Source organism: Neovison vison, chromosome 3 (genome assembly GCF_020171115.1).
Source record: "Neovison vison isolate M4711 chromosome 3, ASM_NN_V1, whole genome shotgun sequence".
Lineage (NCBI taxonomy): Eukaryota > Metazoa > Chordata > Mammalia > Carnivora > Mustelidae > Neogale > Neogale vison.
In genome coordinates this window covers 38,144,020-38,171,016 of record NC_058093.1, presented here as the reverse complement: position 1 = coordinate 38,171,016, position 26,997 = coordinate 38,144,020, and the positions used below count along the sequence as shown (strand labels likewise).

The 26,997-nt window shown below is 43.9% G+C and overlaps 1 protein-coding gene across 2 annotated transcripts in view; it reads left to right on the top strand.

Moving 5' to 3' along the window:
• The window catches only part of DNER (delta/notch like EGF repeat containing), a 321,150-nt gene that overhangs the window by 163,630 nt on the left and 130,523 nt on the right, over nucleotides 1–26,997 (top strand). For both annotated transcript variants that reach the window (XM_044241774.1, XM_044241775.1), the window contains exon 5: nucleotides 12,044–12,189. In XM_044241774.1, coding sequence (XP_044097709.1) covers nucleotides 12,044–12,189 — 146 coding nt within the window. The remainder of the gene's footprint in view (nucleotides 1–12,043; nucleotides 12,190–26,997) is intronic.

The following is a 26,997-nucleotide window of genomic DNA, read 5'->3' as shown; positions in this document are numbered from 1 at the left end:
TTCTTCCTTTCCTCCCTCTTTTCTTTCCTCCCCAAAATATTTATTGGGAACCTGCTGAGTTGGGTGCCTGCTTGGCTCTGGCAATAGAGCTGTGAATAAAACAAATAAAAATCCCTGCTCTCACGAATTGGATGTTTTAGTGAGGCAACGGGTAATAAACGATTGCACAAATAAAAAGAAAATTACAAGTGTGATAAGCACACTGCAATAAGTCACTGTGCCGTGATCCTAGTTGATAATAAAAATCTGACATAACCCTGGGGGTCATGGGGATCATTATCTTGAAGAAAGATAGTTAGGTTAAAAGATTAACTAGGCAATGAGGAAACCCTTCCAGGCAAAAGGTTGTATGTGCAAAGGCCCTGTGGCTGGAGACAATGAACAATATCAGAGGAATGGCATTGGGGCCTCAAGGCTGGAGTTCAGAGAACAAGGGTGAGAGAGGTACAGATGTGGTGGAGAGGTAGGCTGGATCACACTCACCAGGCTGTGGAGGCCCCATTAAGAGCCGCGCAAGAAGGAACTATTATAGGGAAGGAACTGGTAAACACATTCACCCTGCAGATGGTCACTATTGAAATACATGCAGTTTAACTTGCAGAAAAAAAGTCATCCTTAAGACAACATACCCGGTATGTTGGACCTTGGGTGTTTTTCACCACATCCCTAGATACTCTGATTTACTGGGTCGGGCTGTAGCCAACATAACCATTTGTTAAATAAACCCTGTAGGTGATTCTGATTGTAGGTGTTTGTGATCTGGGCAGGAGAGGGGCTGAGTGGTAGAGAAGTTTCTGGAGCTCCACAAAGTAGAGCAGGTAGGCAAGGCTGCCTCTGAGAATCTTGGGGACTGAGGTCGAGGTGTGACTGTTCCTGTGGTGACAAGACTAAAAGAGGAACTAGAAATAGCCCAACCAGACAGGCTGATTCTGACTCAACCTCTCCATCCCTCCCAGTTGTTTTTCTTTCAAATCATGGCATACCTTTGGGGCTTCACTGCAATACATTGGCTAGTTTTATTTTTAGTACAATAATACATGCACTGGAAGATAAAGATGTCATGCGTAATTCAAGAAGGAAGCGCATCTCAAATGGGAACTCTCGTCAAACACTTGTAAATTCAGGTAACTTCTTTCATATGACCTTGAAGGTACCAGACCGTCTTCTTGGTGGCCACTTACATGTGCGATTTTGAATCAAAGCAGAGCAAAGCAATGCACTAGAACAAAGGTGGTTGAAAGTTCGTGAGCACAACGCTTGCCACAGCCCGGAAGGCAAACATGTCAATCAACAGCTTTTTATGTTAGCTCATCTGAAGGCCTGGTTCCCCGACTCCCTAGCATTTATAAAGTCATCTGCAGCCCAATTAGCTGTGCATTTATAATCTCCCATTACCCTCACATCAACACAGAGAAGTGATGAATTATTTTGGCATTCATAGTAATGCCATTAATCAGAATGCATTCATTGCGTATTAATGACTAGATGTGGTGGGTAATTGTATATGAGTTCCATAGTAATTTAGCAATTGATTTACCAGTATTTGATGAGTTGAAACTGTACTAATGGAAGATTAAGTGATACAATTCTAACTGATTATGAAAAGGCGATCGAATAGACATTGAAAAAGATTAAATAAGTGAAGAATTTCAATTGTATATTCTGTGTGAGCCAACAAAATTTCAAAGGAAAGCGCAAATTAATTTTCATGTTCTACCAATGGGTGTTCAGGAACTGGCATTAAAAAATGTGTCCAATTAGGACATGGTTTTCATATGCAATGAGTTTTCTTTTTCCTCCTAAATGGAGATTACTTAATGCCAGAAATAGGCACATGGAGAGATTTGACAGGCCCAGCTGTAAATTTTGCTTCAAAAAAGACTCTAATTTGACTATTTTCATGCCATTTTATACCATTAAATGTTTCTCATATTAATTGCTGGTTATACTTAAAAAAAAAGGTCTTTTAATCCTATGAAGTATAGCCATACCTCATTTATTCACATATTTTTCTTTTACAACTTTAAATGTAGCCTAGAGCCTAGCTTTTTAAAGCAGAACCTAGGCATGTATTATTCAAAAGGGTAGATAATGAAAGTCACATTATTATAAATGTATTGTACTTTTGTTTGGGCATTGTTTTTAAATTCTAACAATAATTTTGAAAAGTAGGAAATAATTTTTAAAAATTCCATTTTAAAAGGTTTGACATCACAGAAACTGAGTTAGGGGATTCTCTAAATGACCTACATGCTTGCATCCCAGCACTGCTGTTTTCTTAGGAACCATACTTTCCCAGAGTATTTCCTCAGAAATATTGTGTATTTATACAAGTGTATGTTCCATTGAGGATCCCACTTTAAGGAGATGTTAGTTGTTGATGTTGCTGTGGATTATAGTGATGATGGTGGTCCTAGTGGTGTGGGTGGTGATGGGGGATGATGATGATGATGGGAGTGGTGGTGATAGGGATGAGGAGGTGACGATGAGGGAGTGGTGATGATGATGAGGATGACGGTGGGAGTGATGGTTGCTATGGACTGAATGTGTACCCTTCAAATTCATATATTGAAACCCGACTCCCCAGTGTAATGATTTTTGGATGTGGAGCCTTTGGCAGATGTTTAGCATTAGATTAGGTCATAAAGATGGAGCCCTCATAATGAGATTGTGCCTTTATAAGAAGAGGAAGAGACCAGTTGAGGGCATGGAAAAAAGACAGCTGTCTCTAAACCAACAAGAGAATCCTCACCAAGATCCTGACCATGCTGGCACTCTGATCTCAGACTTCCAGTTTCCAAAACTGTGAGAAATAAATATTTGTTGTTCAAACCAGCCAACCTATGGTATTCCGTTAACAACCTCCAACCAAATGAGTGTGATGGTGGTGGTGATGATGATGGTGATGGTGATGATGATGCTGCTTGTGGTGGTGGTGATGGTGATGATGGTGGGGATGTGATGGTAGTGATGATGATGGTGATCATGATGGTGATGATGATGATTATGATAATGGTGATAACAGTGGTTATGGTGGTAGTGATGATGGTGATGATGTTGATGGTGGCGATGATGTTGGTGGTGATGATGTTGATGATGTTGATGGTGGTGATGATGATGGTGGTGATGATGGTGATAATGATGATAGTGATGGTGATGGTGATGATGATGGTTATGTTGGTGGTGGTGATGATGGTGGTGATGTGATGGTGATGATGATGGTGATGGTGGTGATGATAATGATAGTGATGATGATGGTCGTGGTGATACTGGTGATGATGATGATGGCAGTGTTGATGATGATGGTGATGGTGATGAAGATGCCTTACAGAGTTCTTACTACTTAGTTGCACTGTACTAAGAGCTTTGCCCATAGTAAGACCTTTAATCATAACCACCAGCCCAGGCAATAGGTAGTGTTATTAGTTCTTTTTCAGAGAGAAAGAATCTGAGGCATGAATGGTGTAAATAACTCTCCCAAATTCAGAGCTGGGGAGAAGTTGAACATCTGGGGCTAGAGCCTGTATAACCTCCCTTTAACCTCATGTAGGTACTTGGGCCTGGTTACTCATGTTAGTATAAATAGTAAAGCCACTAAATAGGGAGCACTCATTTGGAGTTAATCAGTAGATATTGTGGGCACTCACTTCTGTAATGTGAAACTTACACCATCTATAGAATAAGTAAAAGTTACAATTACATGATAGATTATACCTACCTGTTAATGTGCACATTTAGTATAACCCTGTATGATAGAAGGAATGACATTAGGTGTTTTTCCTAAGCTTGTGCTCAGTTCTCTCCCACTCCTCCCCTGTCTCATAGGGGAGCCACTCTTATGGTAAACCCTGCTTTGTGAGTACTAAGGAAGATGAAGGAGAGGGGGAAGTGATGGAATTAGTATTTTGTGAGATTGCAACGTGAAGGAGTAGCTACATGGTGATTCCTTCTGAGTCAAGGGGCAGAGGCAGCACGGGGAAGGAGTTTGTATGACTCCTTTGCACATCTGCATGGATTGCAACACAGTCTAATCTGATGCAATAGAGAGACCTCAAATATATTGGCTTAAACAAGTTCCCAGGTCATCTCTCTCTTATGTTAGAAAGTAGAGGTAGTGAGTCCAGCCCCAAGAGGACAATTCTACACCCTCACCGCACAAACTCCATCTCTGGATTCAGACTGACTTCCCCATTGTCATAGGGCAATGGGATGCAGGGGCGGGGTGGGAGGGAATGGACAGGGCAGCCGTTGTTCAGTCTTCGTGGATGTACGTCACAAAAACATCACACATCTTGTCCCTGAGTAACTGAGGAGAGGCGTGTTCTTTAACCGGGTGGCCCAGTTCTCAGCACACACTCCCAATGCTGTTATTCAAAGGATGTGGGGAGAAAATGAACCCCTAAGCAACTAGCTGTTACTCCCAACTCAAATATTCAAGTCTCAACTTTGGAGAAATGATTTAGTCTAATATTTGTAGAGAATGGAGTATGGTAGGACATGAACATCTTGAAAAAATAGAGTTCAACAGAAATACAGCACTCTGGGCTAGTAACCCTTAATTGTGGGAATAGCTGTTTCTTTTGGAAAAGTATAGAACGTCAACCTAAGGAGTCTCCATATAAATTTTTGTTCATTTCATCAACCTAAGGAGTCTCCATATAAAATTTTTGTTCATTTCATGAGCCTGTGTTTTGATATTGAATTTTCAGAGCCTCTCTACAGGATGAATAGACAGAAGGTGCCAATGAGATGCTGATAAACCTGGGAGGAATGGGGAAGGGCCACTGTGTCTGACAGTAAGATTTGCTGAGAATCAGTCATTCTATCTTCAAGTGGATAGAATTTTTTTAAAGCTAGTGGATCCAAGCAAGTGGATCGTATTTTCTTTTCTCTTTCTAACAACAGCTTCCCTTATCTTTGCAATTTCTTTTACTTCGGAGCAAATGATATTACTTAGTATATACTTTTCATCATCATTCAGCCAGGGGTAATCCACCCAATGATTCAGATGAGTTGGCAATGGTAATCATATTTGGTCCATCACTGTTATGCACCATTGTGTCTCCTAATTCAGAAAGCATTTTGGGCCCTCCCTTACTCAGGAACCCACAGAAAATGAGACGATCTGTATGAGTGAATTTTCCAAAAAGCAAGGTGCTTCTTTAAGTGTTAAAACTTCAGAGTAAGCAGGCAAGTAAACAATGGCAGAACCCAGTCTTTACATGGAAATCTAAAGAAAGCTTTGTTTAGAAAAGACAGATGGACCTTGAATGAGGTCCTGGGATGGTCAGGGTGGCCAGGTTCTACATGGGTATCATGATAGCTTTTTTGGTCTGTAGTCACCTTTCCCCCTTAACTCCTTCCTGGTCTGCTGGCATTCAGCACACATGCAAAATAGCGAAGGGTATTAGTAAGCTTTGCTTTAGTGTCGTGTGGCCCTGGTCTAGGTTCATATTTGCTCCCTGCCCCAAGCTCTCATTGTCTCTGGACTGACATTGGTTATGCTTCTCAGCCTACAAGTACGGAGTCACGAATCCCTGGGGATCCTGACCAGCTTCTTAAGCTTTGCACTAATCTCCATCCTCCCTTTTTAAAAAAAAAGTTGGTGCGCATACGCCATTTATCCCTGCTTTTGTAGAACCAGGTGTGGGATTGGGGGTGTTTGAATTCCCAATGATTATGTGAATGCAGAAACCCTGGGTCTCCAGCTGGAGCAGGAATCCACAATATTTCAAGCTTTTCATGCCTATCTTCTGCCAGCCATGGGACTTCCTGGACTGTGAACAGTTTTTATAGGTTATAGGTTTATGCCAAATGACTCGCCAAGTCTTAATAGGAAAAGTCGGCAGTCTGTTTCCAACACCTACTGCTCAAGTATTCACGGCCAGAATTTTGTTTTGCATGTATGCTTTCCTTTAACGGGAAAGAAAATGGTCTTTAGTCAAACCACTGAAGTGAGAAATGCAAATCTCATTTGCTGTTAATCCCAATGAGGTATTAACTACAAAGTCCATTTAAAGACTCTTTAGTGTTAATATTAAAGAAGACACGTGGTAAAATAAACAGTTAATGGCCTGGAGCCAGCCATCTTGTATGCCCTGAAAGACGCTTGACCACTCCACCCCGGGGATAATGACCAGACCCCCTTTCAGTTGCTCTCAACTTCTCATTGGCACCAGGGGAGGTGAGTTTGGGAAAGTCACTGGTTTAAAAGGGCTGTGATGATGGCAAAACATTTTATTACCTTGTTAATGAGCACAGTGTGGGGTTGTAGGCAGGGCAAAGCATTTGTATGTTCTTGTGTAGAGTTAGGGGAGAAGGAATGGGGAGAGGGGGAAGGAAACCTACTTTTTATTTGTCACCATAACTAGTTACTTGAGGGTGTTAACAGATCTCTGGATAATCTTTGGAGAAAATTTTCCTTCATTATGGTTTTAGAATGCATTAGGGAAATCATCTGGTTATATAGCAAGTAGAGGGGGACTCTCCAAGGTAAGCAGTATCTTTTCCCTCTCTCCTACCCTTCCCTCCCTCCCTCTTCTCTTTCTTTCCCAACATCTGAATATTGAGTTGAACTATGTGGAATCCTTGAAATTTTTTTTTTTGGTCAGCTACTACAGATCCCCCCCTCAATGCTGAAGTGTCCTTCACGTAGTTCTAGATGTCCTTCATGCTGCAGAAATCTTGTCTTTTCTTATCAACCCCACCATGGAAAAATCATGTAGCTATTTGTTTTAGTTAATTATCCTAGCACAATTCTGTTGTGGCCTGATGTCAATACATAGATAAGTTTATATCGTGAATGCTGGCCTGTAAATCTTGATTCTGGGCCCTGTTCTCTCTCTCTCTGATCACGAGGTGCCTTTCCCTGTCCCAGTAGTGCAACACCGTCTGTATTCAGATGAGGCCATTTAAATATTCAGATCCTCTGATCTGGCCCTTTCTGCCTCTCTGTCCTCATCAAGGTGCTGGCTATTGACATCCTTATGTCCTCATCTGTGTGACACATTGACCTCTTCCTCCATGTGACACATGACCTTCTCCTCCATAGGACATACTGATCTCATCCATGTGACACACTGACCTCCTCCTTCATGTGACATATCACCTCCTCATCCATGGGACACATGTCCCCCTCATCCATGTGACTTGGTGACCTCCTCCTCCATGGGACACATGACCTCCTCCTTCATGTGACATATGACCTCCTCAGCTCTCTTGGCTGGCTCTTTCTCAGCCTTTGGAGCTCACCCTAAAAGCAGCCTCTTACTTAGAGCTAGATAAGCATCTGCTGGATGTTGAACGGAGGGGCTCCGCTTCCCTCCAGCCCCGTGCTGCTGTCCATCCCACCCACCCCACCGCGCGCGTTTACTCACTGAAGCACACGATCTGTCCACGTAAAGTGACTCAATATTTTTGCCTCATAGTCAGAATCATAGACTTGGACCGTACACAATGATGATTTAAATATATGTTTATTCATGAACATTTTCAAAGAACTCTAGTCTTATATTTGTGGTGGTTGGGATAAAGAATATATTTTCTCAGGAGAGGGAGAGGGTGAGAAAATGTGACTTAAGTGGGAGAGCCCCTGAAACTTTGGATGGAGAGCCTTTGTCTTCCTTCTCCATTTCTGCTTTCTTTGTGTTCCTGTCTCCTTTTCTGGGATCTCACACACTTTCTGTCTTGTGCTTTGTTATTCCTCTTCAGTCTTCCTTCCTCCTTCCCCCCTCCTCACTTTCTTTCTGAAATCTCATCCTTCTTTCTAAATCTCAGCTAGCTCTTTCCCTTGCTTATTGTTAATTTAAACCAGGCTTTCGCTCAAGTGCCACCATGGCCTGCTGTGTAGGAGCAGTTCTGTAGTTTTTTTTTTTTTTTTTTTTTTGGAAGGACCATAGAAGATGCTGGTGTTGCCAAAAGCCCATTCTGAGAAAGCTCTAGCAACAGAACCGGAGTGTCCTCCTCATTCAGACTTCCTCGGTTTTGTCTCCAGTTGATTAGTTGGCCTATGGATCTTAGAATTCCGAATATGAGGACTGTATCCTCATATTTCTATCTCGGTCTGTATCAAGAATTATGTTAGGTATATTGGTTTCATGTTATTAAGGAAGAGAAAAAATAGTGACCATTTGCTCCGCATTTCTTTCAAGTATGCTAGAAGTGCCCATCAGTTTGAGTGTTGTGTCAAAGAAACCACACTGGCTTTTCAACAACTTTCAAATGATCACTTATAAAGCCCCCAAAGAACTTAAAAAATAAGTTCTATTTCATTTCAGATTCTTCCTGCTGCCTCTTTGTAAAGGGTGCAGTTCTTGCTCTTGGCATGTGGGATTTCCTGAGGGCTGCTTTGCTCTAACCCAGCTGCAGTTTGATGAAACTTAAATTGGACAGTATTACTTTTCATTATGAGCAGCTCCAAGCATTTTCCCTGAGACGGGATCAAAGGGAGGTGCCAACAACTTACCGAAATTACAGTCTTACCTGGAAGGAGCCGCCAGACAACATGCTCATCTCGTGAGCAGTATACTGCTGAAAATAACATGCATATCCTTTTGACTTACGTTGGGGGATTCAGTGACATAATTAGGAATTACATAGTAGTATGCGACACACTGTTGCAAAGATTGATTTCTTTAATGGTTTCCTGAACCATTTGAGGGCCAAAATGCTCACAGTCTTACGGAGCAAACAAAGCTAATATAGAAACCTTTATCAGAATTGTCTCCAAGAATTTTGGAGACTAAGGATGAGCCAGAGAGTATAAAGATTGTCTAAATAACACAGAAGCACCTAGACTTTCAAAAATAGATGTGTAAAAGGTGCTTTCAGAGGCTGAAATGCGTGCCTCTAATTCCACATGATATAATATTATTTATGTTCCTTAGATTGGTTTTTCTACCAGGCCAGTGGTTCTTAACTGGAAGCGATGTTTGAATTATTCAGGGAATCCTTTAAAAAACGTGCCTGCCAGAGGACCATCCCGGATCATTGATTCTGAAGCACTTGTGTTGCAGCCTGGCAATATGTACTTGGAAAAAGCCCCTGCGAAATTATGAAGCTTCTGGTTTCAAAACTGGTTAAGGATCACTGCTCTTGACTCAAAGTTTGGTGCGGTAGAAACAAAGACTGCGCCATCTTTGTAACCTGGAGATCTAAGTGAGTGCCTGGTTTGTGGACGTGAGCTCAGTAAATGTTCTTGAGGAAATGGAAGCAAACAATCTAGCAAACCATACCATGTATATTTTAAACTACGCATTCATTTGGATTACTACTGGCTAAGTAAATTCAATAGTTGAATAGAATTTTTAAAATAACCTTCAGAGGGAGGTCTCTTCTACAGAATTATATAGCATTTTTAAAAAAAGATTTTATTTATTTATTTATTTGACAGAGAGAGAGAGACCACATGCAGGCAGAGAGAGAGGAAGGGAAGCAGGCTCCCTGCTGAGCAGAGAGCCTGATTCGGGGCTCGATCCCAGGACCCTGGGATCATGACCTGAGCCGAAGGCAGAGGCTTTAACCCACTGGGCCACCCAGGTGCCCCTATATAGCAATTAAAAAACAAAAGATTTTGTATTTATTTGACAGAGAAAGAGAGAGAGAGAGAAAGCGAGCGAGGGAGCAATAGCAAGGGGAGGGGCAGAGGGAGAGGGAGAAGCAGACCCCCACTTAGCAGAGAGCCTGACATGGGCCCCCATCCCAGGACCCTGGGCCTGAGCCACAGGCAGACGCTTAACCGACTGAGCCACCCAGGTGCTCTAACATAGCATTTTGTGATTTAAATGTTTAGTAAGTAGGCACATGATATAGTTTTTAACAGTAATTTAATATGAAACCAGAGAACAAAGCAAAATCGCAAAAGACACTTCTATAAATTCTGATATTTTTCCTCCATTATTTTATGTGTAAAAAGGTCTTTTAGAATAAGACCTCTGGTAGCATCCCACCATTGTACCAGGCTCCATTTTCCTATAATTTACTCATAAGTATAACTTTATACTTTTAAGTATACTTTATACTTTAAAGTGTAAATTTACTCATAAGTTGATAAAAAAACTATTTTTTAGTAAACTGGAATTTATGCATTTGAGTGATTGCTCTTTTTTTTTTAAAGTTGACATGTTGGATGGCAGGACGTTTTGGAACGTTTCCCCAGGTCATATACATACCCGTCTCTTGCCAACCACTTCTCTAAGACTTTGTCCCTTGCCATTAAGGAAGCTTCAGTAAAGATGGGTAGATAAGAAAGCATCTGAGACAGAGAAAAACCAGGGACCTGTACACGGGAGCGTGTACTCGGGCACAGGTGGACACGGCAGAGCTTGGAGCGGGGTGGACTGTTGCGGAAAAGCTCAGGAATAAGGTGAGGTCGGAGTTATCATGTTGGGAGAGGAAGGGGTATTCCAGGCAACTGTTTACAGAGCTGGGGTGAGCCAGACATGAGCAAAGGCAGCTGGGAGATGGCGTAAGGTGCCCACAGAGTGCGGAGCCATGACAGAGGAAGTACTTCCCTCTGTAGAGGGAAGTGCCTTTGCCGGAACCAGGCTTTCCTTCTGTCCCAAAGCCAGTGAATAATCAAGTTTTCAGTAGGACATCTTAGGAAGAAAACCACTAGTTCTCTATGGGTGTGAAATACCACTGTTTGTGAGACCTGTGGAACCTGTCTTTACCGAGGCACCAAGAGACGTTTGTCTCCTGGTTACAAACAGAAGCTGAGAGGTGTCTCTCCTTTGCCGTGACTTGCTTTAACATCCATCATAACCTTAAAACTTGTGGGTTGAATTAAATCTTACATTGCCATTTCGAATCTGTCATCTGCCTGTTAAAAACAACCCTGGTGTTAATGGAGTACTTGACATGTTGCAGATTCCTGATCTCTGGGTGCTCCTCGGGCCAGAGGAGGAGGGTGACCATTTTGTCCCATTATTTGAGACAGTCTCACTTTATGCCTGTGTCCACTTGCAATCATGAAAGCTCTCCCATTTTGATTGGAAAAGAGTCCTACTTTGGAGGATAAATTCTATGGTCGCCCTATTTTGCGGTTATTTTCTTTCCCCAACACAAGAGAAAATTGGGGCTCAGAGAGTCATGGGTGTCTAGAATCACTGTCACCACCTTGTCTTAAGCACCTTTTATGGGCAAAGCAGGAGTCTGTCTCCTGGATAGTGGAAATGTTAATGGTAGGTTGTTCATTTAGAAATGAAAACTTAGACATAAATAAATGAATATTCTTGTTAGAAAAAAAGAGACACTCTCCTAGGGAAAGCATCATATTATTGATGCAAGGTACTTGCAGTGTTATTTCTTCATTCCAGTTGGAGGCTATGTTTTTTTCTACATTTATTGTTAACCTACGTACAAGTAGCTGCACCAGTTGCAAGATCATTTGGGAATTAATATGACACATCAGGGACAGTTCGATCAATCTTCAACTGTGATTGGCCCTGTTTTATTAGATGGTTAAATCACATAACTTAATTGATACCGTGTGGTCAGGCTGATGACAAATGATGCTAGGTATCAATAAGCCCATCAATGAATGTGTTCCTGTCCCACTTATCTACCTGTCGGGACACTGAGAGCCACTCGGGCAGGCTGGCACGGGGGGTGGTCTTGGGAGATATTTAGTGCTTGTCACCATCCAAAGTAGCCAGGATGAGGAAGAGTCGGGAGGTGCGGGCAGGTGGCCTCTGGGAGAAGATGGGCTCAAAACTAGTAAATTCTAAGATGCTAATGGGGGGATGGAATTAAGAGACAAAATGGCCCCTGGAAGAGATGGGCAGGAGCAGAACAGCAGCATCTAATGCCATGACCGAGGGCCTGGTCTCTCCTTGGGCCTTAGGTATTTCTCGTGTTGCTTGATCTTTCTTGAAAGGCCAGAGGTCTGAATGACCACTAGTCACACACTTTATTTCTTGGCCTAGCATTACATTTTGTTTTGTTCCTCTGACTTGAATGCTGTGGAAAATAAACTCATTGTCTTGTAGAACGAATGTTGGTAAAGTTTTACTTTACATTTTCTTTTGTCCCCCCCCACCCTTAGGTTTTGTGAATGATTCTGTTACTAAATCTATTGTGGCTTTGCGCTTAACTCTGGTGGTGAAGGCCAGCACCTGTGTATCAGGGGAGAGCCATGCAAATGACCTGGAGTGTTCTGGAAAAGGAAAATGTACCACGAAGCCATCCGAGGTAAGGGGACACCTGGTAGCTTTTAAAAGTTATATTTACGTAAATATGTGTCTATACCTGTATATTGATATCTATCTATATCTATCTATGTCTATCTATCAAGAATGAAAGTGGAGAGAACTAGTGAATTTGCTGAAAAATCCCTACAAATTTCTGGTTTCAGTTATACATTAGTGAGCAGCATATGGATATCTAGTCTCTGTGTAATGTATAAAGTCATGATAACATGTCGGGGCAGTGCTAGATTTTGCTTTGGGTGAAGTAGAGATGTTTTGAGAAAAACAGTCCTGCTGTCTGGTGGAAGAATCCAGAACAATAGCAGAGGCATTTACTTTCCGGTTGTTATGTCACCCCCTCCTCAGACTTAGCATTTCTCTAGCACTGATAACAGAGTTACAGAAGCAAGAGAAAAGAATAAGAAGGAACAGAGAAGAGGCAGGGTCAGGAAGGCTCATGTTATTTTTGACCTCTGCGGACCAGCGTCATCAATGCTATGGTGGGCCAGAGTCCTGTGCCCCTTCTTCTTTATGGCTCAGGTCATACAGGCCATGGGGCAGGGGCAGGGAAGGACAAGTTCCTCCTCCTTGTTCTCTGATGAGTGACAGGGGTCTGAGAGGCAGACCAGCATGGGACTGTGGTCATTGAGACCCACGTCCCCGGTACAGGGCTCTGTTAAAACAGCTTCCGCAGGTGTACTTGGGTTCTGCCCAGCATCCCAGGAAAGGGAGACTCACCCCTTAGGAGGGAGCCTGTTCCATTAGGGCACATCTGTTCCTCTTGCCACTTGCCTCCATGAACCTCTCCCTGTTCCACACATTTGTCCACTGGAGTTCATGCAAAGTGAAGTGGGTCCCCCAAGTCCCAAAAGAGCATGGTTTGTTTTAGACCAATATTTTAAAAAATATTTTTTTTTAATTTGAGAGAGAGAGAGTGAACAGGAGCCAGAGGAGACACAGGGGGAGAGGCAGAGGGAGAGGGACAAGCAGACTCCCTGCTCAGCAGAGAGCCTGACATGGGGCTCGATCCCAGGACCCCAAGATCATGACCTGAGCCAAAGGCATATGTTAACTGACTGAACCACCCAGGTGCCCCAGTTTTAGATCAGTTTTACGGGTGGTGCTGGTGAACTTTCTTTGGAGAAACTTCCTTAGGGTAATGTCGACGCCTTTGGTAATAGTGGTATGAACTTGGTGCAGTGAGGGGAGGGGGGGTGACGGACAGAGAGGTGTTGGGAGACACTTTCAGGTGTTGCTTAGGTCATTTTGGAAGACCCATGATCTTGATGTGTTAGGTGTACTATTTGTGGAGGCATAAATATACCATTTTCCAGTGAGATATTCTCTGCAGGGGGCAGAATGCCCTAAGAGAGTTACAGAACAATAATTTCTGCTAAATCTTTGAAAAGGAACACAAATGTAAACCAAAGCCAGAATGGAAACCCCCCGGGCAGGGGATGGTGCCTGGCATGGAGCCAGGAGACAGAGCCAGGGATTCCTTTTATAAAGCCAAGCCTGCCCCCTGAATCCCGTTTTCTTCCATCTTGCCCAGCAACTTGGGCCGTTTTCTCTCTTTCCTGAGGGGAAGCTTCATTTATCAGTTCATGGGTGGAAAAAAAGAAGTAAAGGATCTTAAGTGTTCTGCTGTGACAGTCGAGGCAGAGGAGGGTATAGAAGCTGAGAGAAGATGAGGAAGCAGTGGGGGAGCTCATCTGATAAGGACGTTCCAGACGAGAGCAAGTGGGTAAGCCTGAGGAACGCGAACGGCCCCAGCTGGAAGAGCATCAAACCTTCCAAGTGTGAAGAGGAGACACATCGGTGTTCCCCAGATTCATCCTTATTATTCCGAGTGAACAGTTCTCGGGCCTCACTAGCCCTGAGAAAGACAAGAGTGGTGGACAAGAAATGGCTGAGATGGGGAAGGCAGGGCTGTTCTCGGAATCTGGGACTGACACAGTGGTTGTTTCCTTGTGAGCTTTCTCTTACGGTGGATGAAGCATCTGGGGAGACTTCTTACCCATGCAGAAGTCACCATGACTTGTTTTGTTTGTTTTTGTTTTTGTTTTTGGAGGCGGAGAGAGAGGGGGAGACAATGCATGCATGTATGTGGGCAGTGGCAGAGGGAGAGGAAAAGAGAAAATCTTAAGCAGGCTCTAGGCTCAGCGCAAAGCCCGATGTGGGGCTCGATCTCACAACACTGAGATCATGACCTGAGCCGAAACCGAGAGTCAGACACTCAACCGACAGAGCGACCTAGGCGCCCCACCATGTTTTCTTAGAACATGCATGTTGCTGGCTTACCCTCTTCCTCTGCATGGGTGTCATCTGTGTGACCCCTCTCCCCAAGAGGCTCTGCCTGCTGGTGTAGGATTAACTCACTGAAAAGGCAGCTGAAGCATTTAGAGCCTGGCAGGTAACTTCGCAAATCTTGCCAAAGTGCTTTGTTTTTTGTGCAGAAAGGACTCAAGAGCCTTCCTGAAGAATCCATGCTAATTTTAGCAGGTCATTTAAAAGGGGGTACAGCTTCATTATGGGTGCTGGCTCTTTTGAAGAGCTCTGAGTGCCCCGCCCCCCTCCTCTGCCCCCCATCCCACACCAGGTGTGAAACCTCTGTTGTTGTTGCTTCTCTCAAAGCCTGCATTTACCTTCAGTGAACTGAAGGAAATTGTGGCCGGTCGTCTTACCCAAGCCACAATAATTAACCCCAGTGATGCTAAGCGAATGGCTAGGCTGCAATTACCATGTCCCGGTACAGACCCGCCACATTGTTATCTCGCAGAGAACCATCTGGAAACCAGTCCTCCCATTCACAAAAACATGGCAGAAGTTGTACTACCTGTGGCAGGATTAGGAATGGAAATTGGGCTTATCTTTTTCGAGTCTAAGGGATGTCCCAGCGCTTTTTGTGATGGTTGTCAATGGCTGTCCGGTGACTTGTAAATAGTTCGGTGGCCATAAAAGACTGTCGCTCTCAGGTTTCCTTCTTTGTACTGTTTCCTCAACTTAGAAGTGACATAGTGCAGTCTTTCCACCAAGGCAAGAAGCCAGGCCATAGTTCAAAACAGAAAGAGCTCTACTTGGTGGTTTAATGCGATTGTTTCTTTCTTTTTTTTTTCTTTTTTTCTTTTTTAAAATATTTTATTTATTTATCAGAGAGAGAGAGAGAGAGAGAGCGAGCACAGGCAGACAGAATGGCAGGCAGAGGCAGAGGGAGAAGCAGGCTCCCTGCCGAGCAAGGACTCGATCCCAGGACGCTGAGATCATGACCTGAGCCGAAGGCAGCTGCTTAACCAACTGAGCCACCCAGGCGTCCCAATGCAATTGTTTCTAATTACTTTTATATCTTTTTATTAGATCATCCGTCAAAATAAGAGCAAGTCTGTGATTCCCATACTACTCTCATTGGGTCATGGAGGTATTTCCTTGCAGATGGACTTTGGCTAGAGGTGATTTTACAATTCCAAGCTGACGGTGGTTTGCCATAAAGCTCTACCTTGGTGCTCTTAGAGAGCACTCTGTCCTCAGAAAGTCTCTCTCTCTCTCTCTCTCTTTTTTTTTTAAGATTTCTTTATTTATTTTAGAGAAAAAGAGAGAGAGCACGCACACGTGCAAGCAGGGGGAGAGGAAGAAGGAGGTGGAGAAAGAGACAGAGAGAGAGAGTGAAGCAGATTCCCCACTGAGCATGGAGTCTGATGTGGGCTCGATCCATGACCCTGAGATCTTGACCTGAGCTGAAATCAAGAGTGGGATGCTAAACTGACTGAGCCATCCAGGCACCCCGGGGAAAGTCTTTTTGTATATTTACTGTAACATGGGAAGGAGCTCTGTTTTTTGAAAACTGCTTTTATTAACGAGGGTTGATTCTGATCTTTTCTTCTCCTTGCCTCCCAAAAAATTTTTTAAAAATTAAATAAATAAAATAAAAAGTTGACTGTAGTCACTACTTCTCTTTGAATTTTGTCACCAAATTTGGCTGCTGTCTATTTGATGACTCCCTAATTATCCTAATGGTAAGTGTCAGGGCGCTTGCTGGTGTGGACCTTAAGCCTTCTTAAGATCCACTTAGGATTCATGGACCCTGTCTTTCAAGAACAGGAGTTATGTATTAGGATTCTCCAGAGAAACAGAACCAAAGCACAACCTATCCTATCCTATATATATATGAATTAAGAAGATTTAGTTTAAGGGATTGACTTATTATAACTCCATCATTGTGGAGTCTTGGTGTCGTCAAAACCTGAGTGGGAGGCCAGTGAGCAGGAGACTCAGGAAAGAGCTTCAGCTCTTGTGCAAAAGGGTCTGCTGCTAATGTTGAGGAATGAAGAGTTCTCTCTTGCTCAGGGGAGGTCAGCCTTTCATGCTATTTAAGCCTTCAACTGTTTGGGTGAGGCCCACCCTTGCGACAGGAGTAAGCTTCTTTCCTCAAAGTCCATGGATTTAAATGTAAATCTCATCCAAAAACACCCTCACAGAAGCATCCAGAATATTGTTTGACCAAATAGCTAGGCACCATGACTCCGCCGAATTGACACATTAAATTTATCATCATGAGATTCTATTTTTTCTCAGATTCACCATTGCCTCCTTTCTGCCGATTTGTGTTCCTTGCCCACAAAGTTAAAGGGATCGTTTTAAAATTTTAGTTTGCCTAAGATTCGCTTGAGGCCCTGACAAAAAGGGTCATATTCCAAGACCCTCACTCGGATTATGACATTCTTCATTGGCAGCCAGGTGACTTGGCGGAAGTAGATTGTAGACTATCATTCTGTAAGTGGAGTCTCAGGACCAGAGCTTACCATCTCCCTACTTTTGCTGCTTCTGTAAAGCAATATACAACATCTTTTTATTCAAGGATTTCGTTGTTCATAATTTTAAGGTCATGTGGAATTAATAAAGAGAAATGCTGATAGGTGATATAATGTTTCCATACCTACCTCAGCACTCTCCTGTGTGTTAGCCCAGGTCTGTATTGATAAGGATCGGGCCTCCATCCTTAGAAGGTTCCTCAGGATTCTCTCTAGCTCTTGTCTTCGGAATCTATTATCCTGAGGCTGTTGGAGTTGGATATAGGTGCTACCTACTCAGACTTTGTTTTGAGAGAGAGGTAAGCTGGCTTTGTGTCTGAGAGCCATTCCCAAGCCCCTTTGGAGCCTGTGTCTTAATCTTAATTCTGTCTCTAGATGTGGGCCTGTCCACGGGAGAAGTAGGAACATGTCAGGTTCCTGAAAGTTCCCAACCTTCTGTTACCTCCCTCCCTACTCCTGGGAGTTGAAGGCTCAAGCTCTAGTAAGTCCTAGTATTTTCACAGCCGAGTTCTTCTGGTTAGGGTTGGTTTATTGGGAATAAGTCACTGACCTTAACTGGTCGCTTTGCCCTGGTTTGATGACACCCTCTGTCCTTGTTCTAGAGCCCCTGTGGCCTGGGTAGGGGACACTACCCTTCCAGGAGCCAGTCTGCCTTATATCAACACCCTCCTTATTTTTTTTTCCTATTTCCAAAGATGTGCCTCTTTATTAGGGCTCCCAGCAAGTTCCCATTTCTGAAGTTTGCTTGTTTCCAATCTCATTCGCAGGGCAAAGTGATGAGTCTGCCCTGATCTGTGTGCGTGAACATCCTTTCCAGCTTGAACCGTGGCTCCCCTCACTAGCCAAGTGTCCCCCTGCTTCCTCCCTCAACTCCCTGTGGTTTTGCTCATGCTGTTCCCACCATCTGGAATGCTTAGCTGCTACCCCACCCTACTCCAGCCCTGTGCCTCCTGCCCTCCCACCTTCCTAACTTTATTCCAGGTTCAGCCCCAAACCTTCTTCCTTCGGAAAGCTGTCCATACCTCCTGCTACAAGCTCCCTCTCTCAAGCCTGGCAACATTTTAGTTTTCTAATGAGATGCCTGACCTTTGATTTCTGCTTATATTTCTTTATGTGTGTTACTATTTGCATGCACTGGCCTGCAGAGTTATTACCCGTCCTGTGCCTGGTCCCACACCAGGCACTGGCGAGGACACACTTGGTCAGCTAAGACGCGGGGTGCTGGATGAATCGTGGATTCAAGCGTGGGGTGATGTGTGCCATGGGAGGGATCTGCAGGTGCCTTTTGGAGGCTCAGAGAAATACCTTACTCAGAGATGGGATCATAGAGAGCTTCCCGTGGAGTCTCAGATGGTGAGCTCCATGCTTTTAGAGCCTGTTTGTTCCATCTGTATCATTGTAACAGCTCAGCAGGGGGCTTTCGGCATGGTGGTGGTGGTGGGGGGTGCTCCAAAACTGCCTATGAGTCGAATGAACAAAATAAATAAAAGAACAAGAGTAGGGTGGAAAATCAAATCTCTGAGTTTTGAGTTAGATATTATAATTTGAATTATATATTTGGTTACGGGAGCATGGGAAGGACATGGTGAATTTGGTTTCATAAACTAATGAGTTGGAAACTAGTCTCTGATCTAAAGCCTTCCCACAGATGGTGTGACCCAGAATGTTGTAGTAACCCCACGGGAACATTTCAAGCCATGTTGCCAAGGCTTTTCTTCTCATTTCAAAAAGAAATCGGTTAGAATAATTTGAACCAGTGGCCCCTTTGATGCCATCCTCCTGTGGGTGGGAAACTGTCAGCAAACTCCTCTTTGGGTTAGGAAGAGCACTGTGCCAGGGGGCAGAAGAAGATGTCATATTCTTTGGCTCATCACGTCTCTGAGAGCTCGTTTTCCCACCACCGTCATTGTAAGTGTAAAGGCCCTAATGAGGCTTTGCAAAAAGCCTGTGACCTGGCAGGTTTTTGAGAAAGAAATGGGGAGGGACATTGGGTAGACAAGGAAGCCCATCAAAGAATCAGAGGAAGGGCATTTGCTGTACGCTTCTCGGCATCAAAACAGCCGCTGGCAAGCAAGCCAGCCGTGGAGCTGCTTGCTGCTAGTTCTGTTCAGTGCGTGGTGGGGTCAGGTCCCCACAGGCTGCCAGCACTGTGGGGGGCGCTCCCCCGTAAGTAGGGAACAAACCACAGCAGGGGAGGGTCAGAGTGAAACAGTGGATGAAACTTGCTTGACGAAGCAGTGGTTAGTGGCGTTAGGGAGAAGAGAGACACTTTGTTCTAAGAAATTGTTCTAAGGGAGGGAGGGCTTTTTCTTGACTGAATAAATAGCTTCAGAACAGTGCTCATTAAACATTTTTGAGCTGGAGAATAGATGTTTAGGACTTAATGCCAAAATGAACGGGCCTGAGATACATTTATTTGCTAATAAGGGATGGGCGATCTGTCCTGCAGATTTCCCTTGCAGAAACTGCCTTGTGGATCTCTGAGATGAAAGTACTTTTATGGATAATAAAAATAGAATCATAATTATTAGAAACATATTAAGCACAGAGATCATAATGTGAGTGCATCCCAGTTGTGTTTTCAGTGATCAAGGATAAGCCTGTCTAGAATTTCACTGACTCCTGTCTGAATTATAATTCTTGGCACTAATGTAATTAAAAAGCCATTGCTGGGGCAGCTGGGTGGCTCAGTCAGTTAAGCATCTGACTTCAGCTCAGGTCATAATTTCAGGGCTGTGGAATCCAGGCCTGAGTGGGGTTCCCTGCTCCCTGCTCAGCTGGGGAATCTGCTTCTCCCTCTCTCTGCTCTTCCCATGCTTGTGCTCTCTCTCTCTCTCAAATGAATGAATAAAATCTTTAAAAAAATAAAAATTAAAAAATTTAGAAAGCCCTTGCTGCCTCTCATGTTGTAAAACAGGATGATCATATCATTGCCTACACAAAAACAGGACAGCATATTTGAGTCTATTTTAAATTATTTAGAGAAATAATTGTAAATTTATGTCCCAAAGGAAAGATGTCTCACCATGGTTCTGTTTGGTGTCAGCATTTTCCAGAAGGTTGAAATGTATCTCCTCCTGCTAGTGGACAGTTACAGAAGCCTTGTTGTTGGCATCCGAAATATATTGGGGTGAGGATTATATCCCTTGTGACATTTCCAGGGTCAAAGAATTGAGAATAGAGGTGACTTTTTTTTAAAGATTTTATTTATTTATTTGAGAGAGAGCAAAAACACAAGAGCAGGAGAGGAGGAACAGAGGGAGAGGGAAGGGCAGACTCCCCACTGAGCAAGGACCTTGGGAATCATGACCTGAGCCAAAGGCAGACGCTTAACCGACTGAGCCACCTAGGCATCCCTGAAAGGTAATTTTATTTTTTTTAAAGATTTTATCTATTTATTTGATAGACAAAGATCACAAGTAGGCAGAGAGGGAGGCAGAGAGGTAGGGGGAAGCAGGCTCCCCGCTGAGCAGAGAGGCTGATGTGGGAACTCGATCCCAGGACCCTGAGATCATGACCTGAGCTGAAGGCAGAGGCTTAACCCAGTGAGCCACCCAGGTGCCCCCAATCCCTGAAAGGTAATTTGAAAGGACTCCCCACCTATTTTGTTTTAAACACCAGGAAATAGAGGTCTAAGAGAGCTTTAAGCTATTTGCCCACAGCCCAAGAACTAGATTGTGGTAGAGACAAGACAAGAATGGAGGGAGATTTCTGCCCCTCTGTTGGGGGGCTCCTTCCGTGGGGCAGCACTGCTTCTAGTAGAACATTCACGGTGACAGTGAGCCTTACTGCTTGTGTAGTATCTTTGCGTAAGTGTTCACTGTTCACTGTAAGGAAAACCAGGCACTGTCAGGTCAAAAACTTTTCAAATGATTTGACCTTATGACTTTTGGGGGCAGCCCTTCTTCAGGCTTAACATACTCATAAATTCTGGAAGGATGTTGTTAAAATGTGGATCTGGACGTGGGTCTGGGGGTGGCCCTGAGATGAGACTCTGGTGATACTGCGCCATGCCGTGGAGGCCAGACCCCAACAGCAGTCAGAGAGACCTAGAAGATTCGACAATTTCCACTTGGGGTTTGGGGTATACATTACATGCGGTGGTGGGGGGGGACTAAGCTCTCTGGGACTCTCTTCTTGTAGAGAAGACTTTGAGAAAATCAGAGTACAAGGGAGCCAAGGAAGGCAAGGAAAGAGAAAATCCCTTTTGTGGTGACTAATATAACACAATAATAATTAAAAAAAAATCCCTATAGGTGTGCCCTGCGACCCTTTACACATAGCCTGGCCACTGTTCTTTGCTTTATTTTATTTTATTTTATTTTTTGTAAAGATTTTATTTATTCATTTGTCAGAGAGAAAGAGAGAGCACAAGCAGGGGGAGTGGCAGGCAGAGGGAGAAGCACTGAGCAGGGAGCCCGACGCAGGACTCAATCCCAGGACTCGGGGAGCATGACCTGAGCCCAAGGCAGATACCTATCAACAGAGCCACCCAGGATGACACCCAGGCATCCCTGTTCTTTGTTTTAGTTTACCCCCCACCCCGCTTTTATTGAGATACACTTGACATATAACATTGCATTAGTTTTAAGAGTACAAGGTAAAGGTTTGATACAGGTGTATGTTGTGAGATGATCACCCTCCTAAGTTTAGTTACCATTCATCACGTCACTTAGTTACAATTTTTTTTTTTCTGATGGTGAGAATTTTTAAGATCTACCTTCTTAGTCACTTTTGAATACATGATACTGTATTAACTATAGGCATCACGTGGTATCTTAGATCCACAGGAATGATAAACTTCTGCTTGTACAATAATAAAAAGAAGGTTCTGGCTAGATTTTTATGCCTGCGAGAAGAAAATCCTCACTCTGGAATTTGGTGGGCATGCTTTCCTCTCCCTCAAACACTCACCCTTGTGCCCTTTGATTGTTTTCTGCCCGTGGTTTTCCGTTTTGCATGGCTGCTCCAAAGACAGCGTTGGTATAAATGGACTCATCTTCTGCCCTGAAGTCTGAGGAGATTAGGGCTTTGGTTTGATGCTGAAGTTTGCCCCGTTCCTTCTGCGACTTCCTCTTAGGTTTTAAGAATCAGTTCTGGGTTGGTGGCTTACCCGTCTGAGTTGTGGGTGTCCAACTGGATTCAGAATGAAGGTCCGATGTTAGGGGGCAGGACAGTACAATGTCCCCAAACCAAACTGACATGCCAGTGGACTCTGGATGTGTGACTAATGTCTTCGTGGCAGGCAAGAGCTGGGAGGGCGGTGTTCATGGTATTAGTGGAGATCTCCTGGTTCCTTCTGTCCAAAAATAGTTTCCTGCTGGCTTTCCTGGTGCTTTCTCTTCAGCGGTTGGCCCCATTTTCTGCCTGCCAAAGAGTTACAGACTCACACTGGAGGATTTGTCCCCTGGATGGGGTGTTTGTGGCTTTATTTACAGAACAGCGTGGCTTTACCTCACCCAGTGGTTTTTGACTGGTTCTTGACTTTATAGTCATAGAAAATGCTGAGGACCCTAAGAGCTTTTGTTTATTGGGTTGTATCCTATTGGTATTTATCACATTAAATTTAAACTGAGGAACTTAATATTAGTAAACCAATCATTGCATGGTAACATAAATTAACACTTTTAAAATAAAAAGTTACTGTATTTCTCTTTTTTTAAAAGATTTTTTTGTATTTGTGGGAAAGAGGGAGGGAGCAAGAGAGTGAGCACAAGTGGGGGGAGGGAGGGGCAGAAGGAGAGGGAGAAGCAGACTCCCCGCTGAGCAGGGAGCCCCACACAGAGCTAGATCCCAGGACCCCAGCATTATGACCTGAGCTGAAAGCAGAGGGTTAACTGACTGAGCCACCCAGGCGCTCCAAAAAGTAACTACATTTTTCTTTTCCTTTTTTTTTCTGCAACTACATTTTTCAAAGCAGAAAGAATTTAGTGGGAAGAGAAGCACTGTTTTCATTTTAACAAATCTCTTTAATATCTGGCTTAAAGGAAGATGGCTGGATTTTTACACTTGCTTTTACATGCAGTCTGTTGCAATGTGTTGTTTTGGTTGAAGCGTATGAAGAAAATTTAGCCTCAACAGATACTTAGTTGGAAAACAGAAGAGTGCTTTAATAGCCATTTCAGATAATTTTGGATATTTTTCTTGTAAATACTTTTAAATTTGATAAATGGCAAATTTTTAAAGGTTAATCGAATGCAGGAATCTGACACCCTATCGATGAACTCTTGTTCTGTTAGAATTCCCTTGGTATGTCTTACATTTTGGATCTTCTACCCATGAATGGTTTTTATAACTTCCCATGTTGACCATTTGGAAAATACTGGAGTAATACAGAGCTCCCCAAAGCTGACACATTTCATTATACGTTAACAAAAATATCACATTGGTGGTTAATTTCACCACTAGTCTCACCAGGAAAGTCTTGAAGTCTTGTGAATAGATCAAGTTCATAATGGAATATAGAAGTTTTCCAAAATTTGAATTTTTCCTGAGTTCAAATTTTATCCCTGATAACAAAAACTATTGGTTGTTTTACTTGACATGATAGGGTGACTTCATTCATTTGAGAGAAAATACCTGCTGAATAGCCAAGTCTGAACAACTCTAGTTTGTCAGTCATTGTTTTAAGCAAAAAAGGTGTTCCATGAAAAGTGAGCTAGTGCACGACTCAAACAACTGTGCCCTGTGTTTCCTTGAAGTCAGCCCCTGACCTTGGGGGTGCATTGGAAGTGCTTTATGCATAGCTTTATGCATAGCTTTGTCACAGAGAACGTCAAAAAGATGTGTGCTCAAGGGTTTTGAGATTTCATAAAATTTTAATTTTTCACATCTTCATCAAGGACATTCTAAGTGAAATGGGCATTCGCCCCCCACCCCCTGCAAATGCTTGATGACAGTGAAGAGGCTTTGATTGCTGCCTCGAAGTCTGTGCTTTGATTTGTGTGAAGGCAAGAACAGTTTTTCTCACCTTTGTCTTGCATCTTGAGTACGAATTCCAACAGAGTGTAAAAGACACATCACATTTTAATATTATTGGAAGATAGTTTTGGCCTTGTGGACACCCTGAAAGGGTCTCAGACCCCTCCTCCCAGAGCACGGGGAAGCCTCGTCCTGGTCCAGACTTGGCCTTGGACCTTTCTCTCTGGACTCTCTTTACGTTCTGTACCTTTAACCTATTTTTCTGACCCCCTCCAGGTTAGTTTTGAAAGGTCAGCTTTTCTGTTCCTGACCTTGAAAACCACTTTGCAACTTTTGTCTTTTCTTTGGGGTTATTCTCTGAATAGCTTCTTTGTAACAGCTCTAGGTCACTATGCCGAAGTCCAATTTGACAAGTCCTAGTTTTTGTCTGCCTCTTGACCCTCAGTGACCCCTAGGTTCTCAGATCATTTCTACCCACACTCATGCCAACCTTCAGATCAACCGCCCACTGCCCGCAGGGGTCTCTAAGGCAGAGACTCCCTTTCCTTGCCTCTTTGTCCATTCTTCCTTCCTTGCCAGGCTCTGCAGAGAGCCAGATTAAAAACAAACAGAGCATTTCCTAAAATCCTGTTAAAAAGATAAAATGAAAGCAGGCCAGTGACAACCATAGAAATCTGAAGTGCTTAAAACCAACCTTTCTGTGAAACATCATTGCAAGCTCTTTAGGTAGTAAACAATTACAAGAAAATGGAGCAGATGGCTTTTCAGAAAATCAGACGGCTTTCCTGGGAGAAGAGGCAAGATTTCACTCCAGGATCTTGCTGTAGGGAGGATAGTGGTGGTGTGTGTGGGGGGGGTAGGGCAGGGGGCGGGGGCTGTTACAGGCAGCAAGGAAGAGCTTGGATAAGTAGTATGCTTTGCCTTTTTGGCAAACTTGGCACGGAAGGGAGGGAGAGAGCAGGTCGGTGCTCCAAGTGGGGAAACAAATCAAAGGGAGGAGGTTTTGAAAACTTCTAGAGCTTAGGATGTATTACACTGATGCGTTAACAAGGCCAGCACTAGGAAGCTGGCAGATGAGGCAGGGCAGTAGGTGGGGCGTAATTAATGTACGAAGATCCTGGAAGAGTCAGAATCAGGAGAGATCCAAGAGGGCTTCAGAGCAGGGGAGGAAATCTTCCTTCTCTGAGGCAAGTGATGTCAGGTACAGGGGGTGATGGGACTTTTAAAGCAATTTTTTAAAAAAATTGAGATGAAATTCACAAGATACAGAAGTAACCATTGCAAGGTCAACGATTCAGGGGTGTTTAGTCCACTTACAGTCATGTGGAATTGGCACTTGCAAAAGGTGGAATGATGTGGTCGCCAATGTCCAGGGGCTTTAAGATGGAGCCAGGAGACCATTAAGGAGGTGGGCCACTTGTATGTTCTCACCAGTGGAAGCAGGAGCTTTCAAGCCGGCACCACACCGTGAAACTTCCAGGGACTCAGCCCGAACACTTGCACCCTCCCACAGTAAGAGATTTTGCTCAGTGGTGGCCTTAGAGACCACTTACACTCTGTTTAGATGGGTTTTCTGCCAACATCAATCAAAATATTTAATAAACAGCACAGATGGGCATTCCCTTTTGTCTTTAAAAACCCTTGACTTTTGGGGAGCCTGGGTGGCTCAGTGGGTTAAAGCCTCTGCCTTCAGCTCACGTCATGATCTCAGGATCCTGGGATTGAGCCCCGCATCGGGCTCTCTGCTCAGCGGGAAATCTGCTTCCCCCTCTCTCTCTGCCTACCTCTCTGCCTACTTGTGATTCCTCTGTCTCTGTCAAACAAATAAATAAAATCTTTAACAACAACAACAACAACAACAACAAACCCTTGACTTTTATTCCCAGGGGGTGGGGAGGGAGCTGTACAGTTTGGATTGCTACCAAAAACCTGTACTCCCCAAAGTGCAATTCTGAGGACCCCCCCCCAATAAATGCTTTTGTTCTATTTTAGCTCTGCCTCTTTTCTGTTGGCACACCTTTATCTAGTTTCAGGACATTTCATTCCTCCTGAAGGAGATGTGTCCTGGTGTGGCTGTCACTCCCTGCTCCTACCCCCAGCCCCTGGTGACAACCGGTCTGCATTCTATCTCTAGAGATTTACCTCCTCTTGATATTTCATACAAATGCAGTCCTACAGTCTGTGACCTTTGGGGGTGGGCTTCTTTCTCTCCACACAGCATCTTCCAGGTCAGCTGTGTCTTTCCCAGGGTCCAAAATTCCTTCCTTTCACGGCTGAATAATATTCCATCGTATGGCCATGCCCCAGTGTGTTGACCTGTTTACTGTTGAGGGACATTCAGTTTGTTCTCCATTTTTGGCTGTTGTGCTAGTGCAGCCAAGAACAGACATGCATGAGTATTTGAGTCTCTGTTTTCAGTTCTTCTGAGTGTATACCTAAGGAATGGAGTCTCTGGGTCATATGGGAATTCTGTCCGGGGCAGAATCGGGTCTGGGATACCTGGTCAATCGGAGGATGGTCTTTGCCAGCCTGCTCTATTTCTAGGGAATGTAGAGTAAAGAGGTTTAGAAGAGATGGTCCCCTGATACTGCCTTGACTGGCAGTTGGCCAGGAAGCTACCACCTCCATGACCAAGGGACAGGACAGGTGTCACCCCAACACCTGTCAGACCGTATTGAGCCATCATGTGGGTTTCTTCCCGCAGACCGCCTTTTCCTTGTCTAAGAGCAATCCCAAGAAAACTGGACAAACTCGCATGTCTGTTACTCATCAGCAACAGTGAACTCCTTCTACACGCAACTTTCACATAACGGACATTGGAGACTAAGATCAGCATTTGACTGAGCCACCAACATTACTCTTTCCCAAGTTTACGGTGGAGGAGAATTTCTAGTTTAATAACTCTGAAGTTAAACAGGGTATTTCCAAGTCAATAAGGAGCAGAAGAGCTGGCTTCAGAGGGGGAGGAGAAAGCTCTCCCCGGAACTGGGCAGGTGCTCAGTAACAGATATGTGGAAGGAGGTTACCACAGGCCCCCAGGGGCTATCGCAGTGAAGGCAAGGATTCCAACTCTATATGACTGTACT